The sequence below is a fragment of the Electrophorus electricus genome, chromosome 18 (assembly GCF_013358815.1).
Source record: "Electrophorus electricus isolate fEleEle1 chromosome 18, fEleEle1.pri, whole genome shotgun sequence".
Taxonomy (NCBI): Eukaryota; Metazoa; Chordata; class Actinopteri; order Gymnotiformes; family Gymnotidae; genus Electrophorus; species Electrophorus electricus.
In genome coordinates, this window is record NC_049552.1 from 3,011,504 (window position 1) to 3,032,592 (window position 21,089).

Below are 21,089 nucleotides of genomic sequence, written 5' to 3' on the forward strand. Positions count from 1 at the left end.
TGGCGGAGCGCGGAAAGCGCGCTTGCGGTCGGCGTGCCACTCGGAGCGCGCGGCTGGAGCTTGTCTCTAAGGCAACAGGTCTGAGAACAGCGTTTAATCTGCCCATGAGGGGGGAGGTAACACAGCACTTCCCAGGCAGGGCTGCCAGTGACAGGTTGTGGAGGAGGCGCTATTGTCGTCGTGGCTTTGGGTATTACCTGCAGGCGCAGGCGCTGGAACGCAAACGTTATCCGATTATTAGGCTTAGGCTTGTATTGGTTTATTGCTTTGTGTCAGGTGAGCAGAGGATTTGTGCTTTAGAGACCGCGCGGGGGGGGCTGTTAAGGGATTTTTTTTTTTTTAATTGGTGGCTTTAATTTGTATGATTATGTTTCATGGAATACAGTCCTGCGGCTATTTCAGGAGCATAAGGGAAATAAAGGTTTAGCCAGGTACCTTCTTTTGACGTTGTATATCTTTAACTTGTGCTTCTGAAATAAACTATGGCGGCGTATTTTAAGAGCGCCCAGTGTATATTAAGTTAGCCCAGTTCTATGGGTTTAACCTCCACATTTGACCTCTCTATAGGCGCATGGTTGCGACGGGAGTCCACTCTCCCTTTTAAACGTTGGGTTTTACACTTTCTCCCGGTGTGTGTGTGTGTGTGGGGAGGGGGGAGGGGGGGGGGGGGCGCCGTTGTTGCGGTTGTCTCTCGGCCCTTGCGCCACGGTAACCGGCGTGATTGACAGCCCCGTGCGTCTGAGCGAGGCGTGTAATAATAACGCCATCATATGGTCTGGCAGATTTTGGGCACGGCACCAGGGATGACAAATGCGCACACGCAATAATTCAATCTGCTGCACAATTCTCCAACTTTGAGGGGCCGCGCGGTTGGAGCGACCGAGCCGGTCGGTCGCCGCCGTCGTGGCGCCGTCGCACCCAAAATGTCTGCCAGGTTGTTTACGGAAAAGTGTTGTTGTAGAAAGACGGAAAGCAGGGAGAAAAGGGGACAAACAACTTGCGGACAGATTGAGATGCAGTGAATGTGAGAGGAATATGGAAGATGGTCTGAAAATATCAGCAGCTAATTAAGACTTTTTTTTTGCTTTTGCTTTTTTCCCTGTATATCACACATTTTCCATGAGTTTCTCAGGGACACTAGAAGCTGTACTTGAGCCATTGATCTGTCACTCCAGTGGACTCAACCCATGTGATTTAGTTAAAATAAAACTTGCTGACCCTTGCTGGTCCCTGCCAAGAGCCCAGCTGCATGCGATGCTTTCCTTAGTCGCTCCTCAACTTTTCTGTTGATGTGCGACAGATAAAGATGGACTCGCAAGGGGGCAAAATGCAAATTATGCAAATAGCTGTAGTTCTGTAACAGGTGGTCAAAGCAAATTACTATCTTAGAAGTGAAGGATGGATAGGTAAACGCGTATTCATCTGATACTGTGAAAGAGATTTAATGAAATCAAATAATGAAAAACATTTAAATGAGTTCGATTGTCTCTTTTTGGTATTTATTTCTTTATTCACATATGATTCGTATACCTCTCTGTCTACCCCTTCTTTCATGCTTGCACTCTCTCTCTCTTTCTCTCTCTCACAAAACAGAAAAAGAACTATGTCTTCATGATGGTGGACCCAGATGCGCCCAGTCGGGCTAACCCTACGAGATCATACTGGAGGCACTGGTTACTGGTTGACATAAAGGTATATGAGACATATTTAAAACAACCCCCGTCCTCCAGTGGAGAAGGAGATCTGTGCTCTTTTCAAAAGTTTACAGACATGTTTGTACCCATAATGTGTAGAATGAAAGGTGAGGTGAGGATTTCAGACGCACTTCATCTTAGCAGTACGTGTTAAGCTAGCAGTTACAAATTCTGGGCAACCAACAAACACCATTTCTGCCAAGTACTTGATTTCACAGTGTATGGCAGATTAGTGGGAGAACACCTTTGTCTGAGACAGGAGCTCGCTGTAACCCCAGAAGCGTCCGATAGCAGGTTTCTTATGCTTAATCGGACTTTACGTGTGCATTGTCAGCGCTGTGCTTTAAACCTGTAAACATGTAATTGCCCTCTCCAGAATCCTGTTCCGTTAGCTCTTGCTTGCGAGGATCGCGCACACAGTGTGCATTTAAAGAAACGATGAAAGACAAAGATTTGGTTTAAAGCAGGGACTTGGCACGTGCAGTCCTGGACATAATGTGCAAAGGAATAGGTGTCAGAAACACTTCGGTGGGCAAACAATTCCTGGATCGTGCGGGCTGTATCTGCACCTTCCATGTGCTTCACACTTGTGCTGCGTTTCCGATGCGTTACATAATGACAGAATAAAAATATCACGTTAGTCATCAGCACTGCACTGCGCTGGGACGTACACTCGGAGTCAGTCAACCTCCCCGTGCAGTGGGGACGCTGGTGTTCGAGCTACCTGCCTTGAGTTTCTCTAAACACCCAGCCTTCGGTCAAAACTCTCTCTCTCTCTCTCTCTCTCTCTCTCTCTCTCTCTCTCTCTCTCTCTCTCTCTCTCTCTCTCTCGCTCTCTCTCAATTCAATTCAGTTCTGTTCAAGGTGATTGTCTGGAATGACAAAGAATGGTGCATTTATATTGCCAAAGCTGGTCTTACAGAGTGGGAGAGCATTAGAGCATAAAAAGTAGACATTGAACATTTATATAGTTTGTGAAAAAGAATGTTGTTAAGATTAAACTCTAGTACATTACAGCTGGGGGGGGCATCATAAATAAATACAAATAAAGTAGGGTGTTTGTGTTCTAGTGAGACAGGTGAGAGAGAGAACGAGAGAGAGAGAGAGAGAGAGAGAGAGTGTGTGTGTGTGTGTGTGTGTGTGTCCCAACACTGTCACTTACTGTCCCTTTTTTGGTGACAGTTGAGGACACATTGTGCTGTTAATGTACAGTATTCCTGGTGTTACCCAGCAGATATGGTCATTTCGGAATATTGGAGAGGCTGATATTAGCATTAATTTTCGGATCTCTGAATTTTGAACATTTTGTTAAAAATTGCAGCTCGGTTTCAGTTTTGTTCCTTCCCTCTCTCTCTCTCTCTCGGTCTGTCTCATTTTCTCTCTCTCTCTCTCTCTCTGTCTGTCTAATGTACAGTATTCCCTGTGTTACTCTAGCTAGTGTGGTCATGAGAGGCTGATAAATAGCTCTAAAACAAACATCTTAAATAATTACCAAAAAAAATAAAACGGGTATAAATAAATGTTATAGTCAGACAGGTAGGGTTTTTTGTGAGTGAGCAAATGTGTGTGTGTGTGTGTGTGTGTGTGTGTCCCAACACTGTCACTTACTGTCCCTTTTTTGGTGACAGTTGAGGACACATTGTGCTGTTAATGTACAGTATTCCTGGTGTTACCCAGCAGATGTGGTCATTTCGGAATATTGGAGAGGCTCATAAATCTGGAACTTTTAGCATTAATTTTTGGAAAGAATTTACACAAATCTCTTTAAATTTTGAACATTCTTTTAGAAAGTGGAGCTGTTTCGGTTTTGTTCTCTCTCTGTCTCTCTCTCTCTCTCTCTCTCCCTCTCTGTGTGTCTCTCTCTGTCTCACTGTGTGTCTCTCTTGCTCTCTTTCTCTCTCTCCCTCTCTTTCTGTCTATCTGCAATGCCCCTAAGGCGTCTTCAGTGTTCATTCACCAAAGCACCTGGCGTCTCCCCATCATAACTTTGCCTACACGTTCCGAGTCCCTAAAACTGACACGTGTCACTTTCAGAGAAGAGGAGGAAGGAAATGGAATTTGAGAAATGCGTCTCCTCTCGGGTAATGCTCGCGTATTTTTTATGATAAGCGACAAACGAGTGGGTGAACGCTTCTCCCGCATGACAGAAACAATTGCGCGCCGTCTCTCCGGAGCCGGAGCGCTGTGGAAGAGTGGAGCGACAGTGCGAGACAGCAAAGCCAAGAGGAGCAGACGAGAGGGAGCGGCTTGAGCAACGTCCTGCGATGCGTCCCCAAGCCCCGCCTCCGTCCCTCAAGCGTCAGTCGAAATAAACCCCAGAAACGCAACTGGAGAAATGCTGGAAAAAGTTGCTAAATTTTGTCATTGATTCGGTGTTATGAACAAATATTATAGCAGGCTTACAACGGACAGGACTCTTCACTCCTAAACGCATTTTAAGGTACCATACAAACAGTCTGTATAAATATGGCGTATGTTTCTACTCCATTTAGCGTGTTTCTCCAGTGCTACACGCATCTTCCCCCTGCCGCTCTCTCTCTGGCTCTCCTTCTCACACACACACACACACACACACACACACACACACACACAGAGAGAGACGAGTCTCCTCCCCGTCTGGCCAGGCGACACATTGTGAATAAACAAATGTATTTCAGGTGCACAGACAGACAACCCCTCAATACCCTGTCACTGTGTGGGTGGCAGCATGCCGCCTGCCTGCTTCCCGATTGGCCTGCTGGCCATGCTGCGAGTGTGACGACTGGCCCTGGTTGGTCAGAGGTTTAATGAGGATGGTGGGAGGCGCGTAATTGCTACAGTGACTTCCTGTGACCTTACTGGAGTTATAATAACGTCCCGTGTGTATGTGTGGAATTAGGTGTGCTGGAATACTCCTGGGCTTCAGGTGCCACACAAATGAACGCTTCCCTTCTCACTCATACACCTTATTTAGAAATCTACCCTGTAATTCCTTTTTTTAGAAATTAAATTACAACTATGATTTGACTTGTTACACCCCCGTACAAGCAAATGTAACGTCTGCTGTGTATTGCATGTGGTATAACCAAACTTATTGTTTTAATGTTTACTTTTCTAAGTCCATAGTGAAGGAGAAATTGCACCAAATGGAGACCAAAATATAGTAAAGGAACTGTGTGTTCACAATGTACCTGCTTTAAGAAATACATATAGCAGTTAAAAGGTCTTCTGTAAAGCATAAAAAGAAAATCTTTACCAGTTTTAGTTGACAAACCCAAGCCTGAGAAAATGGCTCTGTTTCCAATTTGTTGGTTGTCATGCTGAGTTAAAATTGCATTGTACAGTGGCATCGGACTAAATGCCACTCACATCCTTGGCACAACCATCTCCAGAGAGACAGTCATTTACGGGGAATGAGAGAACGCGATTTTAGACTTTAGCTTGCAGGGGGACCATCACATCCTTTTTAAAAAAGCATTAAAATGTGATGGTGTCACTGTGCATTTTAATGGTAAGACCACGCCAACACATCACCCTCTATCCATGCAGAACTGTATGTCTTTCTGTTTCTTTGATGTCTATTATTATGTATCGGTTTCTCCTATTTTAAAAGGTTTTTTTGTTGTATTCTATGTATTTTTGTTTGTTATGTGTTTGTTTGGGGGATGGGTTATAAACTCTGCTTCTCTGCTTCACAATCTCTTTTAATGTAGAAATGTCCGTGTGTCCACAGGAGTTTTGAAGTATTTACATGTCATACTGTTTGTCATATCTTGTTATTAGACTGACCACTAACTAATATCTATGTTGTAGGTGTAGTCGATGCGCAATGCTTTGTTGTTTTAGAATGGTGAGCTCCTCCTGGTGACTGACAGTACATAGAGTTTAACATTCATTTGAACCATGTTACAATAAAGTATATTTGGTGAGGATATTGTCCTTATTTGGGGACGTGAAGCAAAGCTGGTGCATTTCTTCACCTTTCCCCTTCACTTCCTGCTAAATGGCGTTGTGTCATCGTGTGCATTCTGGGGGCTCAGCAGGGCATCATCTTCTGCTTTTAAACATGGCCTCACCAGGGCTCAGGGTGTGACGAGGTATCCTCACAAGCACATCTGTAACCCTTCCCAAATGATGTCATCTCTAACCTACCAATTTAAGGCAGCCAACATTTATTTTGTTTTTGTTTTTTTGGCCCGAAGGATCCAGGACTTTTTTTTTCTTGTTGTTGTTGTTGTTTGCTTTTGTTTGTTTGTTTGTTTTTGTTTGTTTGATTTCTTAAGATCCCCTTACCTTCATTTAGTCATCCTTTGCGTGTGTTATGAGCGAACAGTACTGGCAAACACCATCTGTGACCTTTTACGTCATGCGTGTCTTACTTAAAATCCATCACATAAACTGAAGTGCTAGTCGTGCGCTTCCAGGATCGTGCGCAGGCACGATGGGACATGATGTGGGAGGGGCAGGAGTCAAATTGCATCATTCCGGATCTCCTCAGCGCAGCCAACTCCAGATGAGCGCGCCACTCGTTTGGAGGCCCTGGGAAGTTTTGTTTGCGTGTTCCAGGCAGGGGTGTTTTTTTGGCATTGGTGACGAGGCACGTGCCGCCGTTCAGCCACGGGGAAGGCTCAAACCGCGCTCCGAGAAGCGCTCTCTCGGCTCGGATAGCTGATACTTGGACAGGATGCAGACAAAATTCCATTTCCTCCCCCATCAGTGTCATTCCTCTCATACCGCCACTGCGGCTTTTGGACACAAACGCGTCTGTCCGCCCAGCTTGAGCGGCTGCGCGCGGTGTCGCGTTGCCGTGTCTGGGTTTTCGCGGGCTTCTTCAGCTGAAACGTGGGAGTCGTCCCACTAGATATCAGTTGGGCAAGAGGCGATCTATATGGTTCCATGACCAGACGACACACACGTCACCGAAACGCCCCGTGGAGAGAGGATGCAAAAGGCAGGGTGCTGGAGTGTTCCGGAAAATTTCCTCTGGGCTCTCCGAAAGGCCCAGTAATGCCATATTTGGAGATGAAAGTCGTTGCTGTGGTCTTCTGCTTTAATTAGAATGATTACAGTAAAGACGATACACTGATTACAGCGTCAGCCCAGATAAAGAAATGCCACTTCAGATCCATATTTGGTCCCGCGGTAATGGAGGTCTGTGCTGGAGTGACCCCAACCGCGCAGCAGTGCTCCAGTACCAGGACACGGGTCAGCTGGGGAGCTGTTGCTGACTTCTCTGTCTTCTGCCTGGTTGTCAACTACCAGTAACGGACAACAGCGAGCAGCAACGCATGTGTAGGTGTGGATGGTGTTACCGCTAGGGATGCTATATTTGTTGACAACGGGTGTAACACGGCTCGGTTCCTCGTCGGTCGCTTGTCTGTAAATGAAATTGAGGTGAAGTTCTTGGATATGTGTTGCAGCTCTTTTTGCAGTTCCTGCTTCAGGCATGACGTGCATGTAAAGATAGACACTGAAGAGCTCACCACAACCACCTTTTGTCAGTTCACCGTTGCTGCCTGTGCGTGTTTTCACTTGAGCACCACACACATTACAGCTGATAAACATCACGCACATACATTCCACACCTGCACAAAAGAAAATGACCCAAAAGAGAACTGCTGCTGCCAGGAGCTACAGGCTTCTCATAACGAGTATACCGAGTCCTGAGTGAGTCCTGTCTCCTCATAACGAGTATACCGAGTCCTGAGTGAGTCCTGTCTCCTCATAACGAGTATACCGAGTCCTGAGTGAGTCCTGTCTCTTCTCATAACGAGTATACCGAGTCCTGAGTGAGTCCTATCTCTTCTCATAACGAGTATACCGAGTCCTGAGTGAGTCCTGTCTCTTCTCATAACGAGTATACCGAGTCCTGAGTGAGTCCTGTCTCTTCTCATAACGAGTATACCGAGTCCTGAGTGAGTCCTGTCTCTTCTCATAACGAGTATACCGAGTCCTGAGTGAGTCCTGTCTCTTCTCATAACGAGTATACCGAGTCCTGAGTGAGTCCTGTCTCTTCTCATAACGAGTATACCGAGTCCTGAGTGAGTCCTGTCTCCTCATAACGAGTATACCGAGTCCTGAGTGAGTCCTGTCTCTTCTCATAACGAGTATACCGAGTCCTGAGTGAGTCCTGTCTCTTCTCATAACGAGTATACCGAGTCCTGAGTGAGTCCTGTCTCTTCTCATAACGAGTATACCCAGTCCTGAGTGAGTCCTGTCTCTTCTCATAACGAGTATACCGAGTCCTGAGTGAGTCCTGTCTCTTCTCATAACGAGTATACCGAGTCCTGAGTGAGTCCTGTCTCTTCTCATAACGAGTATACCCAGTCCTGAGTGAGTCCTGTCTCTTTTCATAACGAGTATACCCAGTCCTGAGTGAGTCCTGTCTCTTCTCATAACGAGTATACCCAGTCCTGAGTGAGTCCTGTCTCTTCTCATAACGAGTATACCGAGTCCTGAGTGAGTCCTGTCTCCTCATAACGAGTATACCGAGTCCTGAGTGAGTCCTGTCTCTTCTCATAACGAGTATACCGAGTCCTGAGTGAGTCCTGTCTCTTCTCATAACGAGTATACCGAGTCCTGAGTGAGTCCTGTCTCCTCATAACGAGTATACCGAGTCCTGAGTGAGTCCTGTCTCTTCTCATAACGAGTATACCGAGTCCTGAGTGAGTCCTGTCTCTTCTCATAACGAGTATACCCAGTCCTGAGTGAGTCCTGTCTCTTCTCATAACGAGTATACCCAGTCCTGAGTGAGTCCTGTCTCTTCTCATAACGAGTATACCCAGTCCTGAATGAGTCCTGTCTCTTCTCATAACGAGTATACCCAGTCCTGAATGAGTCCTGTCTCTTCTCATAACGAGTATACCCAGTCCTGAGTGAGTCCTGTCTCTTCTCATAACGAGTATACTGAGTCCTGAGTGAGTCCTGTCTCTTCTCATAACGAGTATACCCAGTCCTGAGTGAGTCCTGTCTCTTCTCATAATCAGTACACTGAGTCCTGAGTGAGTCTAACAGAACAGGACGTGCTCCTTGGTGCTGTCCGTTTTGCGTCCGGAGCGATTTCCACACAACCGTTTTGCACGCCGGCGCTTGCGGGACTTTGCGGTCCACGCAGCCCCCTGCTGTCACTTCCAACAGTGCCTCTCTCATTCCGCTTATCACCTTTTCCGTTCTCTTGCTTCCTTTAACTCGAGGGTACTTGGCTCAGACACGCTGTCAGCCAGCTTGGTGTGCTGGGGCATTAGCCAGCGACTTGTCTCAGTATCACATCACCTTTCCCCTTTTACGATCGCGGTGCCCCTCAGCGTTTCCCTCTGTCCTGTGGTATCTCAGAAGTGTTGGGCAGATTTTGTAAACACAGATTTTGTCTTTTTGTACTCATGACGTCACTGCTGTAGATTGTTAGACCATTTGAGATGTGTTTCTCTTCACTAAAAGGGCAGATTCACACAGCCTAAAAAATCAGACGAGTAAAATACATATTTCATGCATTCTATTTTATTTCCGTGGAAATGCAGTAAGCACAGTCTGCACTGTGAATCCCGCCAGGTTCTGTAGAGATTGCGTAGAGTCTGCTTCCCCATTTTCAGGAATTTCCACACAATCTTTTAAAGGCCTGATCAGGAAATTTTGTTGTGTGTTTGTTTTTCCTTTTCCCCTTCCTTTCAAACCGTTGAATGAGGTTGAAAAATCTCGTCGTCAGTGTCCACAATGTTTGCACAACTCCTGTCTGTTGATTCTTTATTTGGTGAAACAGGAATTGATAATGAAGTTATTAATTCCATCGGAGCAGATGGTGATGAAGCCTGGGTGCTTTAGGAGCTTAAAGGCCCTCCTAGTTAACTGCTTGACCTGCTCTAGCTCACAGTTCCCCCCACCCTCCACTTCAATCATGGACCGTTCCCAAAAACGCTCCCTAAACAGCTTGCTCTGCATCTAACTAACTTTCCTTCCAGATTGTCCCCCCCCCCCCCCCGCAAGTGTCTCACTCTCTCTTCTTGTCTTTTCTTGTTCTCTGTCTTGCTACAATATATTCCCCCTCTCTCTCGTGCGCACTCTCGCTCTCTCTCTGTGTGTGAATGCAGATGTTCGTTTTTCGTGTTGACAGTAATGAAGAGCAGAATCAATTAGCGATGGAGAGGAGTTTACTTATGCAAATAAACCACTAGGTGAAGAAATCCTTATTTACTTTTCACCCTAATGGCCCACCCACAGATCACAGTATTGTATCATTCAAGAGCAGAAATAAATTAGACAGTCATTTACAGGAATTCAGAAGACTCAGGCTCAGGGATTGGAGATCATTACTGAAGTGTGTGAATTCTTCTGGCTTGTGTGATTGGGGAGGACTATTGTGTACAGGTTTTTTTTCCTGCTATTTCATCAGTTCATTCTCTGCAATTAAAGAAAAGTGATTCACTTTCGTGAAAGAAACTTTAACAAATGTTTCTAAGAATTTCTAAGAATTTCGCTTCTGTCTGGTGCCCATTAATGGGCAAACTGATTTCCATCTACAGCTTCTTACAATTTGATTGGTTAATATTTGTAAACGATCACGTGCTGATATATAGAAGCTGTACTGTTTTTCAGGATTATTAATGTGAAGTTAATGTGTGTTAAGGCCCTTTTGTTCTGGTGGGTCATCTAGATTGAAGTGAACGTTCAGAAAGCAGAACACAAAACAAACACACCCAGCTTCCACATTACTCATTTTGATGCAGGAGTTAGAGAGCATGTGCCTTACACACACACACACGCACAGTGTGGGCCCTGACTTCTGTTGTTCCAGACATCCACACAAACTACCCAAAATATGCAGCAATCTCACACTCATTCCTGTCTCTTTCTTTCTCTCTTCTCTCTCTCTCCCTCTCTCTGTAGCTTCTTCTCTCGTTTTCTGTTTCTCTCTCTCAGTCTCTCTCTCTCTCTCTCTCTCACACACACACACACAGAGCCTCTCCATTCAGGTCCTCCACTGAGCGGTGGGTGTGTGTGTGTGTGTGTGTGTTTTTACTTCCTTTCTTTGGGTCATTGTGGAGCATTTGGTCAGTGTGCTGATCACTAATCGCTAACAGACAGAAACTCAGCAATGTTACAACACTCTTGAGAGCTGGAGAGGGTGTGTGTTTGTGTGTGTGCGCGCCGGTTCATGTGCGCACACCTCGGGGGAGAGAGGAAGGCTCGGACTCCATCTGCCTTACCAGAGCTTGCCTCACAGGATGGAGAGCTGTAGGAAAACTCTATCACACATAGAGGAAGTATTGTGTCTGCTGTCAGAGCAGCTGTGTGTGTGTGTGTGTGTGTGTGTGTGTGTGTGTGTGTGTGTGTGTGTGTGTGTGTGTGTGTGTGTGTGTGTGTTCGCTGGCTTCTTTGTGCACTCAGACAAGTGCCTATAGGGTTAGCCAACCCTCCTCCGTCAGCTTCTCCTTTGACTGCTGATTGGGTTGTGTTTTTCATTCTTGGAGGGTTGTGCTACTCTGGAAGACAGCATGTCAAACATAGCGTTGTCTTCTCTCTCCCCCTAAGTGTGTGTGTGTGTGTGTGTGTGTGTGTGTGTGTGTATGCACGCACATACAGTTGAAGAAGCTGTTACGCTGTATAAGTGACTCCTGGCCTCCTCTTGAAGGTCACTGACACGGAGAAAATCTGTGGGAGTTTGTTATGCCAAGCTTTAGTGGGTACTGTGCTGCTGTTTAAAAAAAATCAAGGTGCTCTTTAGTGCTGTTTACACTGATTGCAGTCTTTGAGTCTGTTGCAGTCTGTGTGTGTGTGTGTGTGTGTGTGTGTGTGTGTGTGTGTGTGTGTGTGTGTGTCTGCGCTCATGGCATATCTGCGTCTTTTGTATTTAAAGAATCTTAGGTTTTCGCCCCATTTGACACGTGTTATTAAGGCCCCAGAGCGTGCGGGCACTGTATAATTTCCATCCGCGCGACTCGTTTCCCCCTGTTTGATGGGCACTTCCCCATATTTACTCTCCGCGGGCCCGAGACGAAAAAGAAAACGAAGCTGTTTGTGCATGATTATTCCTCCATCGTATGCTTCCACAACGCTCCTCTTCTTTCCTTGCTCAGCGCACGTGGCCTTATACCCCACAGCCCCTCCCGCTCTCTCGGAGCCTCGCGGCTTGCCGGGGGAACATCTGCGCGCGGAGCTGGTGGCGGCTACGCTTGCAGATGGGCTGAAGGTAGCCGCGCGAGCTTCGGGCCCGCTAATGATGAGCGCCGCTGCCCTCTTCCTCGAGATGCTGCCACGGTTCCGCTTGCTTTCTTGCTAACGTGCTAACGCCCAGCCCGACAGATTTACCGGCATATGTAAAGATGTTGTTGTTTTTGTTTAGCGAAAAAAAAAAAAAAAAAAAAAAAAAAACATTTTAATAGATAAATTTAAAAAAAAAGAGAAGAGGAGAAAAAAAAAAAAAATCCAGCGGAGCGGCGCGTTTACCGCGGAGCGCGGCTAACCCCTGAGCGCCACCTGCATCTCCGCGAAGGGGGTGGGCGCCGCACGCGAGCGCGGCGAAGTCTGTTTCTCTTGCTTTTTTTTTTTTTTTTGCTTTTTTTTTTTAATCTAATGCTGTTTTTAATGCCGTTTTTAATTCCGTATTTAGGTGATCCGCAGACGCGCGTGAGGTCACGGTGTGTTTGCGAGGCTTTTGCGGAGCTTTGAAAAACGAAGCGCTCGTCAGCGCGTCCGCGTCCGTCACCAGCCTCGCCGGCCCCACACGCTCTCGGCTGGGTCTTAATTGGGATTTATACTTTTGCTTAATCCCATTCAGGATCTCAGAACTCGGGAAAAGAACGTCTCTCTGTCGCCCCTCCTCCAGGGGTGAGCAGGTACACGCGGAAAGTTTACACTCGAGTCACGAACATTTTTGCACATAGAGTTGATTCTGTGCGTTGCCACTTACGGATTCATTTGTCCCATTTGTTTTTAATACTGGAAGAGTTCTAGTGCGTGTGCGCGAATGTGTATCATACATGAAGTGTGTGTGTGTGTGTGTGTGTGTGTGTGTGTCTGTACATGTATGAAAGTTCTTGCCTGTGGTATTCATTCCCATTAGAAGGTGACACTCCTTTGTTTGTGCATGAGTTTAACCTGAAACAGAACATTTTCTAGTATTGTGCAAGTGTGGCTAAATGGGGAGGGGAACTACACACAAACATACATGCACGCACGCACACACACACACACACACACACACACACACACACACACACACACACCCTTATATTCTCACTCTGTGTCTCTATTTAGGATCTCTCCTGATGGCTGGCCCAGCACAGATGACAAAAGGTCTTTAACATGGAAAGCCATCTGGACCTCTTCTGTAGTCTGAGGGCTTTCTTTCTCTCTCACACACGCACACTCAGCTGCGTCTGCTGCTGTCCGAGGCGCTGCCGTGTACAGTTCACTGACCCACCACTCCTTCCATGTGCACACCCACTCACGCGCGCACACGTGCGTACGCACACAAGGCGAGGGGGGGCACAGTTTCTGACTTGCGAGGAACACTGCTAACCGTATCAGACGCTCAGTGGAACGTGTGTGAACATGCAGTTGTTTTTCTGCATGGTTTTAATAAGCGTTTCCATGTGGCTGCAGCCCTGGCTGTGTGAATGCATGTTTGCGTTGTGTACTGCGGACTGCTTGTGAGGATGGAGGGGTCATGGCCTTGTTTTGCTGGACCTTGACACTATAATTCTCCATTTGTAATGGGGGTGATTTGGCTGTTGTGATCTTGGTCACTCTCTCTCTCTCTCTCTCTCTCTCTCTCTCTCACTCTCTCTCACTCTCTCTCTCCATCTTATATAATAGCCCTCCTCTCCAACTTCCATCCACGCATACCATCCTCTCACCTCACTTAGCCTACCAGCTTCATGCCATCGCTATAACAACTGCTTCCCTCCCAGCTAGCTTTGCTTCTGTTGCCACGGCGAGGCACGAGGCGAAGGCTCCTATCAGGGCAGCCTGGATTCTCAGGAAGCCTGCTAAGCATCACATCGCTCGGCGGTGGAGTGGGCAGGGAGCGGATTCTGAAGAAATCCGGCAGCAATGTCTACTTACACCCTGCGCACACAAACCAGTAAAAAAAAAATAAAAAAAAAATTTAAAAAAAATAAAAAAGGGCCAAATATCTAGTTAATCTCCATCTGATTGGCCAGCGACATCTTACGGCCTCCCTTTCCAGAGGGCCAGCCAGTCCCCATGTAGTCTCTGCGCGTTCAGAACTGCAGGTCAGCTCCACATGTCGATGACTGGCCTGTTTTATCCCTGTTAGTGCTGCAGCAGTTTTGACAGAGTCCTGAATCCCTTCCTTCAGGGGTATCGTTCCCACAACAGGGAGGCCTGATACCGTGGCTACTAAAAATACACGCAGTAGTAAACTTTCGTGAGAACGCTGGTGCTAGTGCTCCACTATGGAAACGAGGGGTTTGGTTTGACAGTTCCAGATTATTTCATTGAATGAAATAATTTTTTAGGTTATATGGTGTTGGTGTATGTGGCTCATTTCATGTTCTTGAGATCCAGCTTTTAAAGTCATACACAGCAAGCAATTTGGTACAAACTACCAATTAATTTTTTTTTATCCATTTTTTTTACTGATCTCTATAGTACTTAAACACATATAGGTGTCATGTGCTAAGGTTCCTCTATAGGACGTGTCCTTGTCCTGCACCCTACACCCTCATGTGTTCAGGGTCCTCTATAGGACGTGTCCTCGTCCTGCCCCCTACACCCTCACGTGTTCAGGGTCCTCTATAGGACGTGTCCTCGTCCTGCACCCTAGACCCTCACGTGTTCAGGTTCCTCTATAGGACGTGTCCTCGTCCTGCACCCTACACCCTCACGTGTTCAGGGTCCTCTATAGGACGTGTCCTCGTCCTGCACCCTACACCCTCACGTGTTCAGGGTCCTCTATAGGACGTGTCCTCGTCCTGCACCCTACACCCTCACATGTTCAGGTTCCTCTATAGGACGTGTCCTCGTCCTGCACCCTAGACCCTCACGTGTTCAGGGTCCTCTATAGGACGTGTCCTCGTCCTGCCCCCTACACCCTCACGTGTTCAGGGTCCTCTATAGGACGTGTCCTCGTCCTGCACCCTAGACCCTCACGTGTTCAGGTTCCTCTATAGGACGTGTCCTCGTCCTGCACCCTACACCCTCACGTGTTCAGATTCCTCTATAGGACGTGCCCTCGTCCTGCACCCTCACGTGTTCAGGTTCCTCTATAGTACGTGTCCTCGTCCTGCACCCTACACCCTCACGTGTTCAGGGTCCTCTATAGTACGTGTCCTCGTCCTGCACCCTACACCCTCACGTGTTCAGGGTCCTCTATAGGACGTGTCCTCGTCCTGCACCCTAGACCCTCACGTGTTCAGGTTCCTCTATAGGACGTGTCCTCGTCCTGCACCCTAGACCCTCACGTGTTCAGGGTCCTCTATAGGAGGTGTCCTCGTCCTGCACCCTGCACCCTCACGTGTTCAGGGTCCTCTATAGGACGTGTCCCCTTCTCTCGCCCTCTTAGGTCATAGGGCTGCTGAGTCAGTTTCTGTCACACAGTGTAACTCTCAATGCCTGCCACGGTTTGTCTTCTTTCTTTCTTTGTTTTCTCTCATTCTTTCGCTTAATCTCTCTCTTACACACACACACACACACACACACACTCCAGTCTAAAGTTGGGTGATCTGGTCATGGAGAAGGGCCAAACAGCAGCCTTCAGCATGAATGACGACGGCGACACATGACCCGAGAGGGCGAACGTGGGAACACGGCGAGCTCAAGTCCGGGCCGGAGCGCAGTAAACCCGGGAGACGAGCAGGAAAGGGGCGAGAGAGCGCGGAGTGGGCTGGAGCTGCCCAGCTCCGCTTGCATAAGCCGGTCATTCCTGGCAGGGATGAACAGATTGCTGACTTTGGAGGAGGGAGGGAAGCGGAGAGAGCGCGGAGGAGTGAGAGAGAGGCGCGAGGGCCGGCGAGGAATACCATCCGCCGAGGAAGAGCGCAGGAACCGGAGCCGCGCAGAGGGAAGGCGGGGGTGGACAGGGCTAACTGATTCACGTACCGCGGCTGTCATCGGCGCGCGCGGCCGTCTCAACCGGCCAGGCGTCCTGGCCGGCCAAATTAGTACATGCAGTGTGTATCCTTGTTAGTTTGAGTTCAGTTGGGAAAGAGACACCGCGGAGTCTGTTCTGGAGTGATGTGAGGGGCTTACATCACATGGCATTGTGAGTCAGAGGTGTAACAGAACACACAGCAGGTTGGCTTGCTTGCACCGTAGATAGCAGTCACTATGAGCACACACACACACACACACACACACACACACACACACACACACACAGGCTGTCTGTTCAAAGCTTAGTCAATGCCCTCGGTCTTCTCACCTAGCGGTTACAGACTCCTTTCACATACGCGTGGTCTGTATCAAAGCCTGACTAAGATCAACACAGATGCCTCAGTCATGCTGCAGCTTAAAAATGGACACATTTAACCCATATATGAGGCCCTGGCCAACCCAGACGAGGTGGAAGGCTAAATGACTGAGTTTAATTGGTTGCTACAGAAACACCAGGCTCACTTTAGGCAGTCCATTCCAGCCAACTCATGAGTCCACAACAGAAGTAGGCGAGCTCAGCAATTGTTGATCCCAGTGTTTTTTATTGGGTTGTTTTTTGTTTGTTTTTTCCGTTGTTTGGTTTTTTAGGTTTTGGGGGGGGGGGGGGGTTTGCAGTGATGGTTGAGATGGCAACTGGAAACAAAATGAAATAAAGTGCAAGACCAAGATTTCGCTCTTCTACACTGGTCTCGCAGCGTCCCTGATCTCGCAGCGTCCCCGGTCTTGCAGTTCTCCCTCAAGTCTCTTATTTTTAAATGGCATCTTTGCACTTGCAGTGTGACAGAGCTCTCTGGAGGTGTGGAGGTGTGGATGTGGTGGACTAGCCTAGTCTCTCCATCCCAGTCGCCTTTGTCTGTTAGCACATCTGCTAAAACTGCAGGCTGATACACAAGTGCAAACCCGCAGTGGTCTGATTCGTGAGTTCTCTCATGACACCTATTTCACTGCGATGCATGCATCAGTCAACTCAAAACTGAGTTCCATGAAAACTGATTTTTTTAAAATGTGGAGATTAAGTGTGTTTAAGCCAGTAGCTCTTTTAAACAGGTTTCAGTCTGAACCTCTGAGAATGAGACTAACAGAAATAAAGCTGATGGAATTGTTCCTAATATGCGTTAATCCTCTGCAGGTTCAAGTGCCGTCTAAGCTACTTTCTAACAATCAAATCACAAAAAAAAGCTAGCATAGAAACCTGAGAGAAAAAAATAACAGGTTCAGTTGAATGCAAACATTGCTGCTCACATAACAGCAAGCAAACTCAAGTGTTGGTTGGAATAAAGACCTCTTTATGCACCTTGCAGCAAATGGTATATTACAAAGGCCTTCATATATATATATATATATATATATATATATATATATATATATATATATATATATATTTGCAACACCACTGGCTGTGTGTGTGTATATATATATATATATATATATATATATATATATATATATATATATATATATATATATTATTTATTTATTTATTGCGACACCACTGGCTGTGTGTGTGTGTGTGTGTGTGTGTGTGTGTGTGTGTGTGTGTGTGTATATATATATATATATGTATGTATATATATATATATATATATATATATATATATATATATATATATATATATATACAGCCAGTGGTGTTGCAAATGAATAAGCCACATAAGTTTGTTTGAGCATGGCCGTACAGAAGCCTGCGTGCTGTGATCTCAGCTATTCCCATCCCAGCTCCTGGAGCTTCCATTCCCTCAGTCGGAGTTTATTTCTGTCTCCTGTTTCTCCATGCCCCCCCCCCCCTTTTTTTTTTCCCGCTCTCGCCTTGGTGCTGCAGCACTACAGTTCCAGGGTCTTGTATAGATTTCTCACAGCTGATGAAATTAAAAAGACAGTGCATTGTGTGTGGTGTTGCCCAAGGCGATGAGTCTTGCCTGCGAGTTCACGATACTGGGTTCAGAGGGGAGCTCCTTTGGGGGGGATTAAATCACTTCCCTCTGTCTCCACTACACACACACACTCACACACACACACACACACACACACACACCCCCTCTTCTTCCCTCACAGCTCTTCTGTCTGTGTGGTTGTGAGAAAAAGACAACAAACACAGCTTCCAGGGGGGTATAGCGAAGAGGACAGTACTTATTTGTAAAGACAATACTCGTTAGTGTTGACTCACAGGACCACTCTCAGGTAAGAATAACACCTGGGGGTCAGAGGTTAAGTGGGTGTGGCGATGCTGTCAGTGGGGAGTTGCATCTCTGGGGAAAGCACTGGGTGAAGTGAAAAGTTCCAACAGTGCTGAATGGAAACAAAGCCGTTGTCATGGTGAGATTGTTACCAAGGTGATGATGCTGGTTAGAAAGACAAGAATCAGTGTATTTGGTGCATGAAGGCTGAAGATTTTCTAAATATTCAGCCAAAAGTATTTTGCAACATTATCTCAACATTTGGTTGCAAATTGACAGTTCTGCTCCCCCCATAAGGCTAAAGGACTATTGGTCAAGTAACTATGTTGGAGTAGCAGGGGCAGGAAAAGCAGTATTTCATACTCTGCCACCTGTTAAATGAGCTAAATGAGTATTTCATATTCTTCCACTTGTTAAATGAGTTAAATGGGTATTTCGTATTCCTCTACCTGTTAAATGAATATTTCATACTCTGCCACCTGTTAAATGAGTTAAATGAGTATTTCATATTCGTCCACTTGTTAAATGAGTTAAATGAGTATTTCATACTCTTCTACTTGTTATATGAGTATTTCATACTCTGCCACCTGTTAAATTAGTTAAATGCGTATTTTATATTCTTCCATCTGTTAAATTAGTTAAATGAGTGTTTCATATTCGTCCACTTGTTATATGAGTATTTCATATTCTTCTACCTGTTAAATGAGTATTTCATATTCTTCCACCTGCTAAATGAGCATTTCATACTCTGCCACCTGTTAAATTAGTTTAATTAGTATTTCATATTCTTCCACCTGTTAAATTAGTTAAATGAGTATTTCATATTCTTCCACCTGTTAAATGAGTCTTTCATATTCCTCCACCTGTTAAATTAGTTAAATGAGTATTTCATATTCTTCCACTTGTTATGAGTATTTCATATTCTTCTACCTGTTAAATGAGTATTTCATATTCTTCCACCTGTTAAATTTGTTAAATGAGTATTTCATACTCTTCCACTTGCTAAATGAGTATTTCATATTCTTCCACCTGTTAAATGAGTATTTCATACTCCACCACCTGTTAAATTACTTAAATGAGTATTTCATATTCTTCCATCTATTAAATTAGTTAAATGAGTATTTCATATTCTTCCACTTGTTATATGAGTATTTCATATTCTTTCACCTGTTAAATTAGTATTTCATACTCTGCCACTTGTTAAATTAGTTAAATGAGTATTTCATATTCTTCCATCTGTTAAATTAGTTAAATGAGTATTTCATATTCTTCCACTTGTTAAATGAGTCTTTCATATTCCTCCACCTGTTAAATTAGTTAAATGAGTATTTCATATTCTTCCACTTGTTATATGAGTATTTCATATTCTTCCACCTGTTAAATGAGTATTTCATACTCTGCCACCTGTTAAATTAGTTAAATGAGTATTTCATATTCTTCCATCTATTAAATTAGTTAAATGAGTATTTCATATTCTTCCACTTGTTAAATGAGTCTTTCATATTCCTCCACCTGTTAAATTAGTTAAATGAGTATTTCATATTCTTCCACTTGTTGTATGAGTATTTCATATTCTTCCACCTGTTAAATGAGTATTTCATACTCTGCCACCTGTTAAATTAGTTAAATGAATATTTCATATTCTTCCACTTGTTATATGAGTATTTCATATTCTTCCACCTGTTAAATGAGTATTTCATACTCTGCCACCTGTTAAATTAGTTAAATGAGTATTTCATATTCTTCCATCTGTTAAATTAGTTAAATGAGTATTTCATATTCTTCCACCTGTTAAAATGAGTATTTCATACTCTGCCACCTGTTAAATTAGTTAAATGAGTATTTCATATTCTTCCATCTGTTAAATTAGTTAAATGAGTATTTCATATTCTTCCACTTGTTATATGAGTATTTTATGTTCTTCTTCCTGTTAAATGAGTATTCATATTCTTCCACTTGTTATATGAGTATTTTATGTTCTTCTTCCTGTTATATGAGTATATCATATTCTTCTACCTGTTAAATGAGTATTTCATATTCTTCCACCTGCTAAATGAGTATTTCATATTCGTCCACTTGTTAAATGAGTTAAATGAGTATTTCATACTCTGCCACCTGTTAAATTAGTTAAATGAGTATTTTATATTCTTCCATCTGTTAAATTAGTTAAAAAGAGTGTTTCATATTCTTCTACTTGTTAAATGAGTATTTCATATTCTTTCACCTGTTAAATTTGTTAAATTAGTATTTCATACTCTTCCACTTGCTAAATGAGTATTTCATATTCTTCCATCTGTTAAATTAGATAAACCACCTGGTTCCTTTGTATTAAAATAAAACAACAGAAAACAACTATTTGAATGTTATCTAAATTGGAGTCACTCAGAGGCACCTCAGAGCAATTTTGATTGGTCTGTGAAAATAGTGCAGCACTATATGTGCACTGGAGTAAAGATAGCAGGCCCTCAGTTCTCTTTCCACCACCCAATCACAAATCAGTAAACTTGTGGAACTCAGTTCACAGTGACTCACTGGCCAATCACATCCCTGACTCAGCAGGGAGGTCCATTTAACCAAGTCTTTAAAATATGGAAACAAAATTCAAACTAGACTCCTTTATGTTCAAGTGTAACTCAGGTTTCGGTTTCAGCCCAGAGAGGTGCGATTCCTCCTGGACTTTCCGGCTCCTGCGGCTGCCATCCTCCAGTGTGACCCACGATAATGCATCCGGGTCCAGCTGTGCCTCCACCAGCCATATCACTGTGGGAATCAACGGGAATCGAGAAAAATGTCCCATTGACTGCATAAAACATGGAAATCGAATATGCCGCCGGCACCACACACACCTGCATTTGTTGTCATTGTGTGATTTCCATGAAAAGGGGGGAATTAATGAAGAAACATTTTTGCCCTCGTAATTATCATCCAAACAATTATGTGCTTAGTTTTCTTCCAACAAATGCATTCGGCGTCATTGTTTTGCTGCAGCGAGCGGAGAGCCGGCAAGACTAAAAACCTTTCACTCCTGCAAAGGCCGTGTGGCGGTCACCGTCAATAAAAGCATAAAAGCATTCATTTCCCACGTTTGTCAAATTAATAGCATACTCCATCTCCCAGAGGGCCGTGGGGT

General features: G+C 45.0%; 1 protein-coding gene across 3 annotated transcripts in view; it reads left to right on the forward strand.

The window, feature by feature from the left end:
- LOC113578132 (phosphatidylethanolamine-binding protein 4) overlaps positions 1 to 21,089 on the forward strand; it is a 69,517-nt gene that overhangs the window by 28,128 nt on the left and 20,300 nt on the right. The window contains exons 4-5 of one of the 3 annotated variants that reach the window (XM_027011171.2): positions 1,594 to 1,692; positions 3,842 to 4,234. The exons of 1 other annotated variant lie outside the window; for it this stretch is intronic. In XM_027011171.2, the coding sequence (XP_026866972.2) occupies positions 1,594 to 1,692; positions 3,842 to 4,006 (264 nt within the window). In that variant the 3' untranslated portion in view covers positions 4,007 to 4,234. Of the gene's footprint in view, positions 1 to 1,593; positions 1,693 to 3,841; positions 4,235 to 21,089 lie in introns of those variants that run through there. One more of the 3 variants, XM_027011170.2, reaches the window with a different exon arrangement.